This window comes from Myotis yumanensis, unplaced genomic scaffold (assembly GCF_028538775.1).
Source record: "Myotis yumanensis isolate MYYU_CA2020_CCGP unplaced genomic scaffold, mMyoYum1.0.hap1 SCAF_3, whole genome shotgun sequence".
Classification (NCBI taxonomy): Eukaryota; Metazoa; Chordata; class Mammalia; order Chiroptera; family Vespertilionidae; genus Myotis; species Myotis yumanensis.
The window spans coordinates 152,501,553-152,523,724 of NW_027223754.1; the positions used below are offsets into that span (position 1 = coordinate 152,501,553).

The 22,172-nt window shown below is 34.6% G+C and overlaps 1 protein-coding gene and 1 pseudogene across 1 annotated transcript in view; one reads left to right on the forward strand and one right to left on the reverse strand.

The window, feature by feature from the left end:
• The window catches only part of XPOT (exportin for tRNA), a 40,105-nt gene that overhangs the window by 11,779 nt on the left and 6,154 nt on the right, over positions 1–22,172 (reverse strand). Inside the window, exons 3-22 of the mRNA XM_070409804.1 lie at positions 20,153–20,235; positions 17,466–17,522; positions 16,699–16,768; positions 15,460–15,678; positions 14,087–14,271; positions 13,838–14,006; positions 11,822–12,058; positions 10,480–10,518; positions 10,283–10,345; positions 9,205–9,329; positions 8,435–8,579; positions 8,165–8,284; positions 7,695–7,789; positions 7,058–7,127; positions 4,890–5,128; positions 3,772–4,057; positions 1,908–2,097; positions 998–1,114; positions 710–825; positions 1–48 (exon numbers count right to left, since the gene is read on the reverse strand). Coding sequence (XP_070265905.1) covers positions 1–48; positions 710–825; positions 998–1,114; positions 1,908–2,097; positions 3,772–4,057; positions 4,890–5,128; positions 7,058–7,127; positions 7,695–7,789; positions 8,165–8,284; positions 8,435–8,579; positions 9,205–9,329; positions 10,283–10,345; positions 10,480–10,518; positions 11,822–12,058; positions 13,838–14,006; positions 14,087–14,271; positions 15,460–15,678; positions 16,699–16,768; positions 17,466–17,522; positions 20,153–20,235 — 2,673 coding nt within the window. The remainder of the gene's footprint in view (positions 49–709; positions 826–997; positions 1,115–1,907; positions 2,098–3,771; positions 4,058–4,889; positions 5,129–7,057; positions 7,128–7,694; positions 7,790–8,164; positions 8,285–8,434; positions 8,580–9,204; positions 9,330–10,282; positions 10,346–10,479; positions 10,519–11,821; positions 12,059–13,837; positions 14,007–14,086; positions 14,272–15,459; positions 15,679–16,698; positions 16,769–17,465; positions 17,523–20,152; positions 20,236–22,172) is intronic.
• On the forward strand, positions 19,428–19,522 carry LOC139007816 (U6 spliceosomal RNA; annotated as a pseudogene).

Below are 22,172 nucleotides of genomic sequence, written 5' to 3' on the forward strand. Positions count from 1 at the left end.
CCGCTTGAGATGAATTGTTTTCAGTGTCACTGCACACTCAGATAAAGCCTGTGTAAACAAGTTTAAGAATTTAATATAGTCAATTCTTGGTTACTGATCCACTTCTTTTTTTACTTCCCTGACCACTATTCATTACCCTTCAAAGAAAGGATGAAGGCAGGGAAGGATGGAATAAGTAGGTTGAATAGAAAATATAACAACACAAAAATGCTGTCTCAATGTAGTGAATTATAGTTATGAAATCTAGCTTTTACTTGGCTATGGGGAAGTGAGTAAAAGGCAACTGCTTGACATTAAGCACCCTGGAGATTTGGGGAAACCATCATACAAGGAAGAGAAAGTTACTCTTAATAGTGAGGAAAAAACATTAAGCACCAGTTTAGAGTGAAAGCAGTAGTAGGAAACTAATAAAACTTTAGACTATTGGTAGTATGCGCTCTTTTACGGTCCTAGAAAGAGTCTTGGTCATTAAAGTTGTAGGAGCTGGATTTCATATAGTCAATTTTAGCATTATGATTTAGTCAGAATCCACAAAAGGTCCAGAGGTATCATCAATCTCTTAAAAATGAATCCTAATTTGAAAGTACTAAATTAGAAGAAAAAAAAAAAGCAATGAAACCTAATAAAATCAACCTGGCATTAAAGAAAAAATTTTGAGTTAAAACACGTAAGATCTACACAAGGTAAACAAAGATTCCTGGGTGCTTACCAATACTGTTTGTGCATCTGCCAGGTCAAAGGTTTGTTTTAAAGGTGCTAGGAAACACGCAGGGACAATGTGCTTATAAACAAAATCAGCAAATCCCACTGGTCCATCTTTACCACCTGTCAAGAGAATTCAAATTTTCATCTTGTATATAAAAAAAGTCAATTATAATTTATCATTGGGGGAAATCAACTCCCCGCTCCTGTCTATTGTGAGGGCTAGGGTTCTATTTCATCTCTGAGAGTCTTAGGAAACAGGCTAGGGAATAAAGCTTAAAAAAAATCATCTTACCCCAGAGTTCTACCAACTTGGAGAGGATGATAAAGCATGTTTTCTGTGCAATTGGATCTGGATATTCGACTGCTCCTTGAATCACAGTAACTAGAACTCGTTCTACATTCTCTGCACCTGAAAAGGGGAAAAAAAAACCTTGACTTGAAGAACTGGAAAGGCAACCTGAAGCTCTAATTCCATATATAGTAACCAGACAAAAGCATTTACAGAGTTGGTAAGATCCCTTAATTTTTATTAACTGTACTCCTTAATTTTAAGCATAAAGTATTGAAAAATCACTATTCCCTTGTCATCTTACCCACTGGATTTCCTATATTGTAAAATTATCTACATTGATCTATCCAGTCCCATTTATTTTTAATTTGAAAATGGCAAATTAATCAGTAAGACTCAATTGTCAAGTCAATTCTGGCAGTAACCACCATGCTGTTTTTTTAAAAAAAAAAATATTTTATTGATTTTTTACTGAGAAGAAGGGAGAGGGATAGAGAGTTAGTAACATCAATGAGAGAGAAACATCGATCAGCTGCCTCCTGCACACTCCCCACTGGGGATGTGCCCGCAACTAAGGTACATGCCCTTGACTGGAATTGAACCTGGGACCCCTGAGTCGGCAGGCTGATGCTCTATCCACTGAGCCACGCCGGTTAGGGCCACCATGCTGTTTTTAATACTAAAGAACCAATAAAAGAATACTACTTCAGGAAAAAAGGGAACCGAATACCAATTAGTTTTAAGGCCCTCAACTTGAAAATAATTCCCTCCTTGAAATAATGAGCAGTCATCCTAGGGGTCCATATACAACAACACTCCAAAAGTTTAGTGTCTACTTTAACTCTTGCTCACATAGATGCATAACTGTGACAAAGACATCAGCAGACAATTTAGGCATCACACACATCCCCACCTTGATTTGCTATGACTTCGCTCATTCCACTGCCTGTGACTGTTTGCAGGAAAGCAAAGTAACTCCTCCGCAACATTTGCTTCTCTAAAGCAGCAGACTGGTCATTTTCTTCTGCTGGTCGAAGCAACACTTCAAAAATTGCATGAAGTAGAGGCATGAACATTTGTTGTAAAAATGGAGATACCTGTATCTGAACATAAGAAATATTACTACTACTTCAGAAGTGAGTAAGAAAATTATTATGAAGCTTAATAATATCCTGTATTGCATATTTGAAAAGTTTTCTAAGAGTAAATCTTAAAAGTTCTCATCACAAGAAAAAATATTCTGAAACAATGTTTAGTGACGGCTGTTAACTAGGCTTCTGCTATATACAAATACTGGCTCTTGATGTTGTAGACTACCTAAAACTAATATGATGTTGTATGTCAATTATACCTCAATTAAAAAAATAAATGTAACTTAGAAAAAACGTGTTTTACAGTCTTTCTTAAGAATTTCTATTTAGAATATTTACACAATTCACTTAGCAAATATCAAAGTTAAAACAAAATCTACATAACATATACATTATTAAATTCAACCAATTTCCTACAGTTCAAGATCACGTTAAAATAGTAGGGAGCCGGATCCAGTTCTCTCTCAGGAAGGACGTTGGTGGAGGAGACTATAACTACCATGTCTTTCAGTGCTTTGTCAAAACCTCAGATGCATGGCCAACATTTCATATTGTTGGAGCCATCATTATATTCCTGGGGGTTGCAGCTTCCTGTAAGTTTGGTGTGGCTGAACCAAGAAAGAAGACATGCAGATTTCTACAGAAGTTATGATTCCATGCAAGATTTTGAGGAGATGAGGAAGGCTGGTATCTTTCAGAGTGCAAAGTGATCATGCTATGTAAAGAATTTCTTTGGATTGAATTCCATAGAAGTTTGTCACTTACCTGTATTCTTGATCTACGAAACATGAATATCTGAGCTAAGAAATAGGTTCTCTTGATAAACAATTAAGAAATAATAAGAAAAATAGTAGGGACCCGGAAATATTTCACAATCAAATACTGCCATGGAATATTTTCAATTTAAATTTCACGATATTAATTCTATTGCTAAATTATAAATGGAGTTACATGCTTGGGTGCTCAGGCTTTATATGCCATTGGGAAATCCTTAACTTCTCTGTGTCTGTTTCTTCATCTATAAAATTCAATACTTACCTCCTAGAATCAAATGAATTAATGTGCAGGAAAATGCTTAGAACACATTTTGAACACAGAAAGCACTGTGTGTTAGCCATTCTTATTAGTCAGCTTATACCTGACTTAAATCTCCTTGTACATAAAACCAACTTTAGTACACTACATTACTTTTAAACTCCTGTGTGGACACCCAAATTACAATGCTTTTTATTTACCTCTTTAGACAGGTAGTACTCAATGCTGTTTTTATTTGATTTTCTAAAACAGAAGAGTAATTGTTTTCTTCTGCTACATAAAACAGATAATGTATGCATGTTTTTATTAAAACAGCTATTAAGCATGTCTTATGTGTAAGGGAGTGAGCCAGATATTAGGGATGATAAAAATACACAATCCATGCCCACAAGTAACTCATATTTACAAAAACAAACCAAGGGGGCAAATGTCAAAATGCAGGGTATCCCCCCCAAAATGTATACACACTTTAACAGCTGATAGCTCAATTTTGAAAATAAAATGTATTTTAATAAGCACTGCCTTTATAATTATTCAAAGTGTGTATATACACTTTTGGGGGACAATGTATATATCTAAAGATAAATACACCTAATCTTTTAAGCCAGGGGAAGATCTTTAAGCCAGGGGATGCTCTGAGGTTTGTGGTACCTTAAATTTGGCTGTAATCTGGTTGATAAGAGGAATGAACTCCTGAAGGTCTTTTGCTTCACAATCTTTCAGCATGTGTTCTGAGGCAGATGGGATGAACGGAAGAACTTCTTCCTCTAGGCAAATTATCATGCGATGAAGGAAAGTGCGAACTCCACTTCTGAGAATATCCTTTTGTAAGGGACAACTCAGAGCTGGCAAGAATGTCTGTAAACAGTCCAGATAAACTTCGGAACAGCCACATTGTTTCACAGTCTGCTTGTTGCTGAAAGCTTTGCTGGTCCGACTAGATAAGTAAAATAAGGCAACTATTTTTAACTTTATTCTTTAAAAATTTTATGGAGTAATAAAAAACAATGCACGATAAATTACAAAACTAACAAAACTGGTAGACAATTCTAAATGAATGAGATGTAGTTACTATAGTCCTCTAATCTGAATCCATCTAAATGTTTTATTAAAATCCTACTGATGAAGTATGCAGAAAAGAGGGGGAAAATCCACTTACTATGTATGACCAGGCTGTCCTACTACAAAATCTGCAAATTACTTATTTAAATTTAGAAAACAATCTTTAGAATCAAGTTATTTCTACAACTCTCTAATATTAGCTTTTGCACTGAAATATTCCATAGAGCAATTGTTTTATATAGCTTATAATCAGCAACCACTACAATTTATATGCTGTTATTGTTTGCCAATAAAAGTTATGGGCAGAGAGAAAGAAATAGCAGCTTGGGTGGTCTTCAGGACACAATGCAACAGGTAAAAAGAAGTCTCAGGACCTACTCTTTAAGATACCAAAACCGAACACCAAGATTTCCCAATTAGTAACTGATATATAAACACTTTAGCTAATCCCCTTAAATACACAATCAATTTACACCAAAGAAGTCAAAGTTAAGGACTCAGTTGTCAAGACAGAAATGCAGAATGTTACATAATCTATTCCCTTCTTCAGCTAAGTCTTTTAATTCACTAGATTTAGAAAAGAAAGCTTAGATAATTCTCTAGACAATCCAGTTTTGGAATCTTGGATATGTGCCCAATTCTAAAAGATGCAGACAAATAAATGGTCTTGTCTGTGTAGAGACACTCACTCAATAATCTTAACTCACCTGGCAAATCCAACAGCATGGTTGAGACAGTCTGCTAGAGATGCCTGCCTTTCTTCATCTTGTGCCAGCATCAATTTTTCTAACAGAATTTTAAACTTTTCCATTAGTGGAGTCAACAGATTCCTCATTAAGGCTTGCTTCCGTTCTGCTGGGTATTCACTATTAACAATCAGCACTCCAGCTGTCTCATAAATAAACAGTTGATCATCGCTGCTCAACAAAGACTGGTAACCATTCTCCTAAAATAAAATTTAGTCTCATTTAAGCAAAGTGCAAAAGCGAGAGATGTAATCTATGACATCAACTCACTATTAAAAAGTAGGTTGAGTGCTTATAAAAACAAATTTTCTCCTAAGACCATATAACAGAAAGAAAATTGAAGTAGAGGTAAGATCGTGGGTCTAATTCTACTCTTTTCAAGACTTTGCTGCCGACACCGGTTTGGCTCAGTGGATAGAGCGTCGGCCTGTGGACTGAAAGGTCCCAGATTCGATTCCGGTCAAGGGCATGTACCTGGGTTGCGGACACATCCCCAGTAGGAGATGTGCAGGAGGCAGCTGATCAATGTTTCTAACTCTCTATCTCTCTCCCTTCCTCTCTGTAAAAAATCAATAAAAAAAATTAAAAAAAAGACTTTGCAAATAGTCATAATTATTAGCTAGCCTTCTACCTTGTTTTTCTCTTGTAAAACTCTTATTTGTAAGATTGTTGGTGGCTAAAAATGAGGTGTACAAAGGTACTCTGAACGTTAGTACAAAGGCCACACAAGTTAATATTTTAAAGAGTGTTTAAGAGTTGAATAACAACAAAAACCACACAATAAATATATATGCACATTCACAACGGTTATTACTTTAAAACGTTTGAAAATAAGACTGCAAATACAAAACCAGATCTCATTCAGGCATAAGCAGGCATCCCATATATGGGTCATTTTTATTGAATTTTGTTATTTTTTTATGCAGTAGGGGAGGCCAAGAGGAGTGTGGGGAAATATCAGAGGCCCTTCTAGGTCCAACACTCAAGCTCCTTATTAAGAAATACATAAAACCTTGTCTAAAAACAGATAAATTATGTCATGTTCTCATTTCTTAAAAAAAAAAAAAAAAAAAAAAAAAAATTCCCAATTTAGAAGTAACTAAAGCATTTTTAAGTACCACTAAGACTAATCAATGCTCTAGGAGTTGAGAATACAAAGATAAAGTGCTACAGAAATATAAGGTACCCAAAAATTGGGTTACCGTGAACTGCCAAGGAAAACTGGCAATAACCGCGTGAAGTACTGTATATATCAGCTTTTCTAGTATGTAGACAAAGATAATTTTTAACCATATAATTCACTACTAACCTTTCATGCAGTGAAATTACATAAGCTGTGAACCCTAAGTGCTGGTATTTACTTAAAAGAACAAAAGTATTATTTTTGTTCAACACTTTTTAAATGGCAGCTCTAGTAATATTTTGTATCAAAGTGAAAAAGAATTGAGTCAATGTCAGTATTTGCTTTAAACAAAAACATGTACTAATATCCATCAAGATGTGCTTACAAAGCACCCCAACTTAAATCTTTCTAGTGAAATGGACACCAAAATATTCAGAAAAACCAGCATCAAAATTTTATCCTAAGCCTGAAAAATTAAACACAGAAAAGCTTCAGTCTAACAGCAGCAGTCACTGAGAAGGCCCAATATGATCATAGTACTAAATAATTTGGAAACCGAATTTTTCCTTCTCCATAAAACACTTCATCAACATTTAACAGTGTAGAGAAAGCAGACTATTTCTCATATTGCCAAATTTGTCAGTCAACTCTTGCTTTTCTTCTACTTCTATTACTGTTTTATTTACTACTAGAGGCCCAATGCACAAAATACGTGCAAGAGTAGGCCTTCGCAGCCACGGATGGCTGCCTGGAGCCCTACCCTCGCAGCGGCAGCGGCTTCCTCGATCTCGCGGCTGTAGCCCCAGCTTCGTCCGGAAAGACGTCTGGTCTAATTAGCACATTAAGCTTTTATTATTATAGCTATCTCAACACTGTTGGTAAACAGAACTAACCCTTGCACACACCACCCTCATTTTAAAAAAAGCCCACGAAAGTATTAGTGCTAAAGGTGTATGTGGCCTCAAAATCTGGGGAAAATCTGTAATTTGGAAGAATAGGTACTTACAGGTGGAGAAAGCTCTAATAAATCTTGTATTCTATTCAGAATATCCTCAATGAATGGATTCATTTGTTTACTGAATAAAGGCAAAAAGGAAAATCATAATAACATAAGTAATAGTGCTTGAAAAGTTGCTAAAAACACTAAATCCCCCGTTAAGGCAGAACTAAAAAATCAGTTCTAAGCTAGTCACATGTGATTAAGATTAATGATGATTTTTAAAAATTACAACCTTATAAGCCTAAGAATGAATAGTTTTCATGCCAAAAACTGGTACTAATAAAAAATATAAGACAGGTTAGGTTAAAAATGTATTTCCAAGGAATATATTCTTTAGAATTTCAAAGAAGCCATATACTATTGATCCATAGCAATAAAACTATTGGTTATGTAATTACATAATGTTATTAGTGATTAGTGTTACATATACAAGTATGCAAACAAATCACTTTTTAATGAATGAAGTAAATTAATGAGAATGAAAAGAAGTCCTAACATCATGATACAAAAAAGGAATACTTAGAAAATGCCTTAGAACAGAAAGAACCAAATCTACCACAGGCTCTTAGAAGATAATTTATATGTTCTATTTAATAATCCTAAATATAAGAATAAAACATAACAGCTGAAATTTTGTACTTACTTGAGAGACTTGACAAATCTAGAAAACAGGTAGGCAGTCCTGCTCCGCACTTTTGCACTGGAATGCCGCAGCCCCCTGTGATCTAAGAAAGCCATCTAAAGAAACAGAGACACTTTTACTTTTGCTGCACTTGTTTAAAATTCCTGTTGCTACTTTTGTGAAACATTTTTATTTATATCAAAAATTTTTTCTTAGCTTCTAGAAGGCAAGAACCAGATACTATATATAACAAGAAACCTTACTCAACACACAAGTTAGACCCTTGAGGACTTTAGGTGACTGATTAGACAGAAAATTTTTTTAATGGAAGAGGGGTTAGTGTCAGTGCATTCAAGAGTTTCTGAAAAAAAGTTTTTGAGAACCTCTGGCTGTGGAAAAAGTTATAAAAGAAAAATAGAATACTATCTGCTCATTAGCTGAAATACATGGGAAAATAACAAAAATTGAAAATAAGTAAAATGTTTACTTACTAGTACACATGGAATGTGTTGAGGTTCAACTGTGAAAAACTTTTCATATCTAACAACAGTTTCGAAGAACTCCAATGTCACCGATGTATGCTGATAGGAACTAACTCCTGATGTTACCAACTGGAGCAAGAAAAAGTTAAGAAATCTATCTTTATTTATTGTAACATCAAAATGCCCCCTTTTAACAGATACTAAACTCTAATAAACTCTGATTAGCTTATAGTGAAAACAGAAAATTATGCTCAAATAAATTATTTTCAGTATACTTACAGTTCGCATCATATCCTGCAACGCACTGGCTTTTGAAACATCACCTGAGAAGTGAGCACCATGAGATACTGGAAGAGCTTCTGCCAACATATACAGCAATCTTATTGCTACTTCAACTTCCATAAATCGTGTAGTCTGCCAATTCCTACCAAGGCATAATATGTTACTGAGACCTGAACATACACTATTTATACAAAATTAGTGATGCAAAGGATAAAAAGACACCAACAAAAGCCTCTTTAATTATTAAGAAGTCATAGATATTGTTAATGTTTTAAAAATATATTTTTATTGATTTCAGAGAGGAAGGAGAGGGAGAGAGAGAGAAACATCAATGATGGGAGAGAATCATTGATTGGCTGTCTCCTGCATGCTCTCCCCCACCCCCTCCCAAACTGGGGATCAGGCCCACTACCTGGGCATGTGCCCTTGACCGGAATGGAACCTGGGACCCTTCGGTCCACAGGCTGACGCCCTATCCACTGAGCCAAACCAGCTAGGGCAGATATTGTTAACTTTGCCAGGCAATATAATTTATACCAAAAAGTAAAAATAACTGATGCTATCCATTTTATTATTTATGTTCTAAAGAGTAGTGTTTCCCCTCAAGGATCAAGAAAAATCAAGGTGATTAAGTGCATTGTTTCAGAGATACACATAAAATCTTAGTAAGTCACACAGATTAATAAAGTAGTGAATCACTTATTGTAAACCATCACCAGGGAGAAAAGGAAAGAGATGACCTGTTACCAAAACAATAACAAACTTACTGCAGTGTAGAACTAAAAACTCTACGAACAGAAGCCAGCAGTAACTCTGGTGAAACTTGAGCAAGCCTGTCCAACAGCAACTTCAGTTGTTTCCTATATTCTACAAACATGGCTTCATCTTCACCCTATGATGGATTTTAAAATTCTCTTTTTAAAAACATAAAAGACTATAAAACTCATGTAAATGGTGAACTGTCATTAGTTTTCTGCACTTACAAATTTAATACTTTCATTTATTTCATCAATATTCATGTATACAGGAAAACTTACTAGGCTTAGTAGACCTTCCCCTCCTGCTCACAAATAAGTATTTCTGAACATAGTCCTAGATCTTGAAAGCCAGAACCAGAAATAGTACAGGAAGGAAATTAAGGATAAGAATCTAGAGTCAGAAGAGGTTCACACTGGGTTTTGTGAGAACTTCAGCACCTTATTTATACTCCTTGTATCTTTCTGTTCACTGTAAAAACTATAATATTATATGATAGAAGCTATTACATGTAATGAGCCTGGCGCTTTAAGTACAAAGTGTGTTGGTTAGCATCACCATTATCCTTTTATAGTCCAAAGTTTCTGAATACCCAAAGAAAGGAATAGGTCACTAGCACACAACTAAACAGTATTATGTCATGACTGAATTACTAGAAAGCACCTGATGACCTTGTGTTTGATGGGAAGCTGACTCTCTAGCAATCCTAGACAAGACTTCTAACCAGAACAAGTCCAGGCCGTTAAATACCTCATTCCCACTCTCCCATACACATTTATGATCTGAGTTCCACCAACTGGGCCTCAATGTATCACTCTCGTTAAATATAAAGTAAGATAAGATCACCAAAAATATTGTCAATATTTTATAAAGATCGATGCTATGAAATGTTTTTTAAAAAAGTACCAAATGTGAAGTATTATGAGGCTTCCATTAATTTTACGTACAGTTGAGGTTAATATAATCAGGATAATTTTAAAAATATATCTTGTTTTAAAGGACTCTAAAATAATCAAAACTTGAAATATTAATGTGATGTAAGTAAACAATGAAATTAAAACTGATTTCTCCTCAATGCAAAATTCTTACCTCATTTTCAAAGTTATATTCCTCATCATAAGTCAATTTTTTCATAACGGCCAACATGATTGCCTATAATTAAGAATAAAATACCTTTTGTCAGTCTCCTTTAATTTCATAAAATCAGAAGTTAAGCTATATTTAAAGGCAGATTGTAGACACAGATACTATTACCAGTTTAAAAGAAGCAAAAAGAAATCAATTACCTCTACATTAGCTTTTTGCTGATCCGAGAGCACTGAAAGCTGTTAAAAAGTAAGCAATAATTTGTTAGATTTCCTAAATTTATACTTACTCATCAGAATATTTTTCTAATAGACTAACATTTTTAAAAACATGCACACTTTTCTGGAGGGTAGTCTGGTAGCTCCTTTCTATACAGGGTGGGGGCAAAAGTACATTTACAGTTGTTCGTATGGAAAATAATACAATAATTAATAAATAGCCGAAACCAGTTTGGCTCAGTGGATAGAGCGTCGGCCTGCGGACTGAAAGGTCCCAGGTTCGATTCCGGTCAAGGGCATGTACCTGGGTTGCGGGCACATCCCCAGTGGGAGATGTGCAGGAGGCAGCTGATCGATGTTTCTAACTCTCTATCTCTCTCCCTTCCTCTCTGTAAAAAATCAATAAAATATATTTAAAAAATAAAATAAATAAATAGTAACACAAGAATAAATTCTGTGTTCTGCATACTCACAACTGTAAACCTACTTTTGTCCCATCCTGTATTTAAAATGTACCTAAGATCTAGCAATTCCATTTCTGGTAAATAACTTGAAATGCAGGCAAAGACATATAAATGAATTTGATTTTTAAAGATACTTATAATGCTTTCAGCAAAGAAGCAGGTTATAGAACAGTAAAGTATGATCTTGCCTTGTTTTGAACAAGGCAAAAAAAAGGCCTAAGAATCCACTATGGGATACACAGTGGGATTATCAATAGTGATCTGAATTTTCTTCATACCCTTCCCCATTGCCGAAAATGTCTTAAAGTATGCATAGAGGCCTGTTATAACAAACAGAAGCTAAACTCAGTGTGGAAAAAAAGTTATTTTACGCTTGACTTGATTAAACTAATCAATATAAATAAAATAGGAATGGTTCTCTCACCTAATGTTGTAATGGGAAGTTACTTATTCTTAAATATAGAGACTAATACCCTCTACATTTTAAGTTCTTATTGAAAGTAATTCTCTGGGGGAAAATTTTAATTGTATAAAAATTATTTATATGTAATTAATAAAATAAACTATGTTTAACAACATATCTACTGTATTTAGAAATAAACATGATTCAAAAATAAAAATAACCTAAACCTATCATTAATTCTGAAGCTTATTATTAGTCTTATGAATTATAGAACCTGAAAATTTGTTTTCTGGCTAAAAACTTTAAAAAAGAAAAGAAAAAGGAAACACATTAATATATAACAGCAAATGTCATTAGGTGTTAGAATTAAGGCTATTTTCATTTTTCCTGTTATTTTCCAATTCTTTGTGACCCTTCTATATTATCCACTGGACAAAAAGTTAAAATAAAGACTCACTTGTTTCAAAATATGAAGATAATCATAACAAAATCCAATAATGTTAGACGAGATATCATCATCCTCATGAATTAGTAGCTGCAGCATCAGCGCCACTTTTGTTTCAATAGCTTGTAGTGCCTCTTGAGCATTCTTGATATCCCCATTCTTAATTAATTTAGTCCAGCTAACTATCAATGACTGTCCCATTCCATTTACCAGTTTAGAAAATCTGGCAAGGAAGTCAACATCTTCTTCCTGAAAGGAATCAAGGCAGTCCTCAATTTAAAATCACACACCTAAGAGTAAAGAGGAAAAACCCTAAACTTTAGAATGAATCAAATGCCAATTAAAGGATTCAATTTTAAAGTAACATTTAACAATTCTAACATTTTGACTGGGAAATTTTTAGAATTTGAATTCTTCTACCATTATTATACACTAGTACTCTTTAAAGCAACTTAAAAAAATACCCACAGCCTGGACTGTGTGCTCAGTGATTGAGCCTTGACCTGTGAACTGAGAGGTCATGGTTTGATTCCTGGTCAGGGCATATGCCCAGGTTGTGAGCTCGATCCCCGATCATGCAGGAGGCAGCTAATCAATGATTCTCTCTCATCATTGATGTTTCTACCTCTCTCTCCCTTTCCCTTCCTCTCTAAAATCAATAAAAATATAGTTAAAAAATAAAAATAAAAAATACCTACAACCTGGGCATGTGCCCTGACCAGGAATCAAACTGGCAACCTTTTAGTGCATGGGACGACACTCAACCAACTGAGCCACACTGGCCAGGGCTAAAGCAACTGTTTTTAACGATTATAGTACTATAAACATTGCTGACTTTATAAAAGCTTAAAAATAGGGACATATGGTTTTAGAACCTTCTCTTTAAACTACTGAATTCAGTAAATATGCTTTAATAAAATCAAAGTATGTGTAACAACTTACAACAGTCCTTTCTGATACTATTTAATTTGAGCCTTAACTATTGCTGCAAAGAGATACTGCTATTATAATTACCTACCTATGGTCATATCAGTTAGAGCCAGAACTCAAACTTACATTTTTTTCATTAATTATCCTTATAATGTTCTCCTATAGAAATATATTTTTAACTTCATTATTTTAGGTCTTTTACCAGGGACTAAATAAAACAATTATTAGCAGTATAAGAAAACAATATTGTTCGTCAGCAAGGAAAACACTAGAGCTATGCTAATAACATATCAGCAATACAAAGATTTCTTAGTAATTCTTTATCACTGTCATAGGTAAAATTAAAACTTTCCAATTGTGTATCTAAATTACTACTTTACCACACCCAAAGCTGTTGGAATTAAATTCTAAAAACTCAAATAAGTAACCATTCAAATGTATGATGAAAATGTAACAATTATAACCAAGTCTAATTTTGGCCAAAATGCACTGTCATGTAAATAGTATAGTCTCTTGCTACAAGTATGGTTTGTGGACCAGTAGTATCAGCATCACCCAGGACTTTGTTAGAAATGAACATTCGAAGGTACCATCCCAGATTTTCAAGTTTAAGAACTGGTATAATCCATTGCCTAAAACAAATGCTACAGAAATATTATGGCTTTCAAGATGCAGTGTTTCATTATTATAATTTCAAGGGGAGTTTCCAACAAAAAAAAGGAAAGAAAGCCGTAGCCGGTTTGGCTCAGTGGATAGAGCGCCGGCCTTCAGACTAAAAGGTCCCAGGTTCGATTCCGGTCAAGGGCATGTACCTTGGTTGCAGGCACATCCCAAGTGGGAGGTATGCAGGAGGAGGCTGATGGATGTTTCTCTCTCATCGATGTTTCTAACTCTCTATCTCTCTCCCTTCCTCTCTGTAATAAATCAATAAACTATATATAAGAAAGAAAGAAAGAAAGAAAGAAAGAAAGAAAGAAAAGAAAAGAAAAGAAAAGAAAAGAAAAGAAAAAAAGAAAGAAAGAAAGAAAGAATATTTAAATTACTACCTATCCTAGTTTGTTCTAACAATTTAAAAACTTTATATATAAACTTACTGACCTGGTCAATGATGAAAAACCCAGCAGACTGTAATACTTGACACAAAGATTCTACTAGTTTCATTTTATCAACCGGATCCATTCCTTTATTTACAATTTCAAATAAACAGTCACATGCTTCTTCCCGTAGAACTTCTATTGACATATGACCTAGCAGCATATTTATAAACCTGGCAATGGAATAAAATTGTTATGTTTTCAAATTGATGTATTTTGCAGGCTAATATTTTAAAAGTAGACTTATACTTACCTATCATTGGCTATAAGGGATAAATCTATCCAAGATACATAAGCCCCAACTACTTCAAGGCACTGACATGTCACTTCCGAATTAGTATACTGATAATTTTGCAGGATTTGGTACCATGATTCCACCAAGTTTGGAATGCACTGTTCCCTCATGGTATCCTTTATTAGAGTATTTCTACGAGCCTCCTAAAAACAAAACAAAACACCTTATATGCGATCAAAGCAGAGTACCTCACAAAATAATGTTTGACATCTGAATAGTTGCCCACAGTAATTACCTCACCACTAAACTTCCAGACTTTCAACACATTTCTCTTCCTCAGTGCCAGACTTGATCTCTTATTAAACATAAACTATAAATAAGCATTATTTAGAAATCTTAAGTAATTGCGTATTGCTCAATATAATACAAACATGATGTTTAAGTTAAATGGCAATAAATTAAATGCATGAAAATAACCTTTATAAATGTTTGACATACAATGAATTTAAAGTTATTATAAACACTTGAATTAAACTATTTCTGTTGTGTTCTTTAATAAGGAGACAAAGACCTGGACGGTGGCTCAGTTGGTTAGAGTGTCGTCCCAATACCCCAAGGTTGTGGGTTTGATCCCCGGTGAGGGCACATACAAGAATGAACCAATGAATGCACAAGTAAGTGGAACAACAAATCAATGTGGTTTTTTTCTCTCTCTCCCTCCCCCCTTTCCCCTCCCTCTAAAATCAATCAATTAAAAAAAATTACATCAGATCATGAACTATATAAGGCAATGGGCTATGTGACTGAGAATACAGAAGAACCCAGCACTGATTCATAAGCAATGCTTCTTCCTCAGTCAGTGACTACACAGCAGTAGTCAATATAGATCACATCCCTACAAATTCACAGGAGAAAAAAAAACTTGTTTATTTCACAGGAGTAAGTGCTCACCTAGTAAAAAAAAAAAAAAAAAAAAAAATCTAACTATTCTAATTTCAACCTACATGGGGGAGAGAAGACAAATTTAAGTTCCTTTGTAAAACAAAATTCAAAATGTTGAGTAAATCTATAATTATTCTTAAGAAAGTTTGTCTCAAAAATAAGACTTATGCTCCTTTTATTATGTGCCCATTATCTCCTATAAAATATATATTAAAAACTAAAAATTAGGCCCTAACTGGGTAGCTCAGTTGGTTAAAGTCCCAATATGCCAAGGTTGTGGGTTCAATCACTGGTCAGGACACATACAAGAAGCAACCAATGAATGCATAAATAAGTGGAATAATAAATTGATGTTGCTCTCTCTCTCTCTCTCTCTCTCTCTCAAATTAATAAATAAAATTAAAGAAACAAAACAAAAAAACCCTAAAAATTAAAGGGAAGTTACTTGCCTCTGATGTATGCACTACATCACGATCCACCAACTCAGAATCAATAGCCATGAGGATTCGGAGGTACAGATCTACTCCCCTTGGATTTAGGTCCACTACTGAGAGAATGTCAAAAAAAAACTTGGGCCATTTAGTGAGATATTCTGTAACAAAAAGCAAGGCGAAGACTTGGGCTGCTTTATTTCGTATAAAGGTCTTCTCTGCTTGAGGATTCAGCATCTGACAATCAGAGAAACAGTCCGTGAAATTAAATGTAAATTAAAAAGTTTCAACACTTCGTTTTCCTATTTATCACTAATAGGCAAAAAACACATGAAACTTCAACATGGTCTAGATTAGCTATGCAACAAATATGCTTAAAAATGACCAAAGTATTTAAGCAACTGAGCAGATGGGGAATAATCAAATGAACAAATGTGTTAATGGTTATTTCTTATTCTCACACTTCATTTTTTTCCATTCTCACACTTTTAGAGAAAAGATTCAGACGTAGAGTTTTACCAGTTCCTATTAATTTTCCGAAGGAAAAAATTCAATTGTTTTTCTTCTAGCTGCTTGCTCTTTACAGGAAAATAAAATGTCTAACTATACAACTGCTTTATATGTACATTAACCAAAATTAACAAGTAAGGACATACTATGAATTAAGAACTTGATTGGCCATTTTGAAGTGGGGTCTTTGTGAAGAGGTTGTCCAGGAGGACTCATTTTTATGTGTTTTTTAAAAATTTTTTAACATTAAAAAGAAAGCTTCAATTACAGTTGACATTCAATTTCATTTAGTTTCAGGTGCACGGCATAGTGGTTAGACACTTATGTAATTTACAAAGTGATCCCCCCTGATTAGTCTAGTACCCAACTGGCACTATACATAGTTATTACAATATTATTGACAATATTCCCTATGCTGTGCTTTACTTCCCCATACGAGGGGATCACCTTTAAGAGTGAACAGAAAAGCCACTTTTGTCAAGTAGTAAAAAAAAAAAATTACATTTTAAAACCAAGTTTCCACAATGTGTCAAGGAAAGCATGATAGTTTCAGATATTGATACAATTTAAAATTACTGCTAAGCTTTCATCTACCCATGATCTTCAAAACCAGTACTTTCTAAGAAAGCTACAGGATGAAATAGAGGGTAAATGATCCACATTTTTGACATAAAGTTGCAAACGCTTGCAAAAATAAAAATTTAAATATCTCTCAATTTGAGGTACTAAATGAAATTACAATTTTACCTGAGCTTGAAGCCAAGATATGAGCGTCTCCCTAATTAGTTGCTGTTGAACAGTAGTTAGTTCTGAATATCTGTTCAAAATAGAGAAGAAAAAATAATAATGGCTATATTTGGTGTCTGTGGTTTTAAAAAATATATTTGAAAAGGAAAATTTGTATAGCACTCAATTATCTGAAGTTCTCTAAAATAAACTAATGCCTCTCTCTCATCACTTGCTTTAAGGAAAAATGATAAGTGTGGGAGTGGCAGGTGGAGTATCAATATTGGTATTAGTTTAATCTGTGGTTAGGTTCACATAGAAAAAATGGCAGCTACACAATTTTTTCAAATGGAAGTAAGTCCATCTTCTGAGATCTGTGGTTTACAGAATAAATCAATAGACAAACTAAGGGTCCTCTGAGCTATGATTCATTGTTTTCACCTAATTAAAGCAGGGGTTCTGAATACAAGTGCCCATGCTGCCACTCTACTCTAACAGAGAACTGTCATGTAGAAAACAGGTGGAGTATTGTTACATCTTCTGATATTTTCAGAGAAACTGGAAATCTATTTTGTCTTCCCTGTAAAATGTTGGATATTTACATGTAACCAACAAATTCAGTATTGTTAAAACACTTTGGGACAAATCAAAATACAGCTATAAACTGGATGTCACATACACTGTTAAATTACAACCTGTATTATGGTTTCCTAAAAAGGGCAAAACTAATTTTAAAAAATGGCCTCTCCCCACAAACTTCAGTGTCAAGCAGTGAGAAAAAGACTTACTTGTATTTAACTTGATGTTCTAAAACTTGAAAGCAGAAAAACTTGATGTGATCATCACTAGGAAAAAGAAAATAAGCAGAATATGAATTGGGGAAAACAAATCAAAGACAAAATATTAATGAATAACATAGTTAAAAAATTTCTCAAAACAGACCTTTGGCTTGCTTTCTACTTATTGATCTCATTTATTACATTCTTATCAATTTGTTTAAAAAGCTAAGAGAACTTCAAATATTATACAATATTCGGTATTTCTACCAAATCTGGCAAGCAGAACAACCAAACAAATTAAGATACACCTTAAATATAGTTCTTTGCAAATAAAAGACACCCCCCCTAAATTCTAGATGTTAGGATTCCTGGAACAACTGCTAAAGGCTAGGTGTTAAAATGACAAATGGTAGAACTGCCAGAGATTGAGTTAAATCAGAGTTGTTTATCAAAGTCATACTTAAAATTCAATCCTAGACAGTTCTATTGCAGCCAAATCCAAAACACCCGGTATCACCTGACTGGCAGTCTAGCCTCAAACGTCATGCAGAAAACCAAAGTACAAATATATTGCCCTTACAAAAGGAGAGCAAAAATCAGTACCCACCAATTATTGACTTTCACTTGTCTCTCTAGGGGTGAGCCAGAGTTGCAGTGAGCTAGCTACAAACTCTGACAAAGTCTCTTTAGTGAAGAACAATCTATTCAACCAAGATAGTTAGTTTGAGCCAGGATTAGTCATAGGACATTTTTCATATATAAAGCTAACTGGTCACTACAAGAATGGAGATGTTATCTTCATTTAGACAACATGAATTAACCAAATAAATGAAACAGTCTTTTTTTTTTTTTTTTTTAATCCTTACCCAAGAATATGTTTTCATTGACTTTGAGAGAGATAGGAGGGAGGGAGGGAGGGAGGGAGAGAAACTTCAATGTGAGAAACATTAATTGGTTGCTTCCTGTAATTGCCCCGACCAGGGATCAAACCTGTATCCTTTTGTCTATGGGGCAATGCTCCAACCAACTTAGCCACCTGGCCAGGGCTGAAACAATCCTTTAAGAGTTTTTTAAAGTTAGGTTTATTTAGCACCTCTTCTAAGACCTTAGGATTTTTATCCTTATCATGGATGACATTGAAGCCTTAAACTAAGTATATAAGACTTTAATTAAGAGCTGGTTCTTATTTACTCTAAGACATATATATGTTCTCAAAACCAACTTTTTCAATAAACTGGAACAGTTGGTTTTGTCTGTAAAAATGTAGTAACTAATACCCACAGCATGCGGAGAACTCCGCGAGGAGTCATCACTAGCCTCCAGGAACTTCTACTCACAGAAGCAAGTTGTTTGCTTACAGCTGGGTGGTTGTGTTTCCCCAAGTCTCACTATGCCAGCTGCACCTCTTTTGTAATATAAACTAATAAATGAGCATGATGAGAGTTCTTATTTTTGTAAAAATCATGTTGAAGCTTTTGAAAGACTTCATAGGAAATCACATTGCAGGGGGAAATCCTTGTATATATGTAATGTGGGTTAGATAACCACAAGACTTGGAGAGAGGGGGACAAATAACTAAAAAGTTTAGGAACCTGCATTCATTATTCCTCAATGCAGAGGACAGATTATGGGTCTGATCAACGTAAGAATGATAAAGTGAATGTTAGTAGCATATACACAAACAAAAGACCTCAGTCCAACATCAAGATTGGTAAGTGAGTGCTCGATTCAGCAGCACTTATACTAAAATTGGAACAATATAGCCTGGCTGGTGTGGCTCAGCGGTTGTGCATTGACCCAAGAACCAAGAGGTTGCTGGTTTGATTCCCAGTGAGGGCATACGCCCAGGATGCGGGTTTGACCCCCGTGGGGGCCGTATAGGAGGCAGCCAATTGATAACTTCCTCTCTTATTGATGTTTCTATCGCTCTATCCCTCTCCCTTCCTCTCTCTAAACATCAATAAAAATATATTTTAAAAAATAAAAATAAAATTGTAACAATAGAGAGATTAGCATGGTCCCTGCATAATGATGACATGCAAATTCGTGAAGAGTTCCATATTTTAAATAAAGATTGGTAATTGAATGCTAATATACTTTAAATTAAAATAAAAAATTAATATTATAATTTGATTACCTCCTTTACCAACTCTTTAGAAAACCAACCATCACTCACATCATAAGAAAATAAGGAAGTTTTGCCCTAGCCGGTTTGGTTCAGTGGATAGAGCATCCGTCTACGGACTGAAGGGTCCCAGGTTTGACTCTGGCCAAGGGCACATGCCCAGGTTGCAGGCTTGATTCCCAGTAGGGGGCGTGCAGGAGGCAGCTGATTGATAATTCTCTCGCATCACTGATGTTCCTATATCTCTCTCCCTCTCCCTTCCTCTCTAAAATCTATAAAAATATATTTGAAGAAAAAGAAAATAAGGAAGTTTTAATGTACTACATTCTAGTTGGGATATGCTGTCAGGTGCACAGCATGAGGCAAAGGATAGTTCTACTGAAAAGTCAATCCTGGAAGAGCCAAATCATTAGTTTACTATTTTTTCTCATTTCTACACTAAATGATTTCCCAAAACACAGGTCATAAAATGTTTTTATAAAAACATTCTCCAAACACAGGTAAATTTAAGTCCTGTCAAGTTCACAGAAATTTAAATTCTAAGAGTCATGCAAATTTTTGTTTTAATTACCTATATGTCCTCTGGGCTAGAGCTTCTGCACACACCTGCCAGGCATCTGGGGAGATCTTTAACTGCTCAAAATAGGCCAGGGCCTGTAAGATAGAAAAGCAAAAATGCATTTGTAATGTCAATCTCAATGCCCTCAACACTAAACAAATATTCTGTGAATCACAAACCAGTAATAAATCAGTGAATCTAAAGAAAAGTAGCTGAAACTTTGCACTGGGGCTTCTGATATATGCCACTTAATGATTTTAGAGAAAAGATTAAATAGAAAACAAACCCATCAGTTAGAAAGTTGAACCTGTTTCCTCACAGCAAAGGAAACACAAAAATGTCCTTCAAACCTCACTGGATTATTAGGAGGCTCAAGAGAGAAAACATACAAGTACTCATCAAAAGCAAGTAAAAATGATATATAAAGGGTGTTTTTCCTATTTCATAGCAAATATGTTATTAAAGAGGTGATTATAAAAGATAAAACATAATGTATGCCATTTGGTTTAATTAAACAGAGACTATTTCAATTCAACTATATCATGTAAGTTCCCTAAAATGTGAGATTAAAATCAGAGTACAACTGCATGATATGAATTTTGAGAAAGTACTCAAATAATTGAAAAGGTCAAAGCTTTAGGAAATAGCTAAATCATTTCTCATCCCTCTATTCATGCATTCAGAGCCTTGTGTACTCTAGAATGAATACAGCACAAAGTCCATGTGGTCGCTACCACACTGTTGGGAAAATGGGGAGTGACTTCTGCCACTCTTCCATGCTGTAAATGGCATCAACAACAGATGCAGGTTTCACATATGACAATGGACAAATAGTAATCTCAACAACTTATGAAAAGTATCTCAAACAGCCAAAAATTTACACATATACTAGAAACACTGCTAGATGATATCTTTAAAGAATAGTTTATTATGAGAGAGAGAGGGAGAGAGAGAAATATGGACATGAGAGTGCAACATAGATCTGCTGCCTCCTGCATGACCCCCGGGTGACAAAGCCCACAAACCAGTCATGTGCCCTGACTGGGAATATAGCTGGCAACCCTTTGGTGCATAGGATGATGCCCAACTAACTGGGCCACATTGTCCAGGGCCAGTGCTAGATGATTGTAAAGTAATTATATACTGATACAATCCTTGAAATAAATTAGAAGGAACATTAAGCTTTAGCAAAACCTAATTTTGATTAGGCAATATTTTTATTAAATTTATGGGGGTGACACCGGTTAATAAAATTGTATTGGTTTCAAGTATATAATTATATAATACATCATCCTGACTAGTCAATATTTTAAAAAAAGTTTGTGTTAAAAATAATTTTATCAGTCTTTAATAGCAATTTAAAAATTGACACAGAATAAAAATATCAGAGTGCACCACACTTAGCAATAACTACTATTTTGTGTAACTTGTTTAGTTATAAACGTTTATATGTATTTATTTACATACATTTATGCATATACATATATACTAGGTCAAGATGTAAAATTATTTTTTCCTTTGGATTAGAGGTGTTTTTTTTTAAAAAAAAAAAGCAAAAAACCTCCGCTTTTTTAGGTGATGGTTTCCTGTATTATGTAACTGCATGAATGAGGGAATGAGTTTTCATTTGTGGTCTCAGTGGCTGCTCCCTCTGACAGAGAACCAAAGTAAATGAAGGTGAGTAGATGAAGTTCACCAAATACTTTCTAAAGTATAAATAATATCTTTAAGAACTAAGAATATAAGAATCCAAGCAGCTGCAAAAGACTCTAGCTCAGTTGTCACCTAACAATATTTCATAAAATCTAGGGTTTCCTTTACAAATATCTCAAAGGCCAGGGCAGGTGATAAGATGGAAGTTAATCATGTAAGTTGCATTACCACTTACCAAAAAAAGGAGGGTGGGGAATTCAGCGGCTAGAATTGTTACTAACATACCACTTTACTGAAATAACAGCAAGTTTTAAGCCAAAGAAAGATATTCTATTCACACATTAAAAAATGAGTTAATAACTAGAAAGTTTTCAGTTTT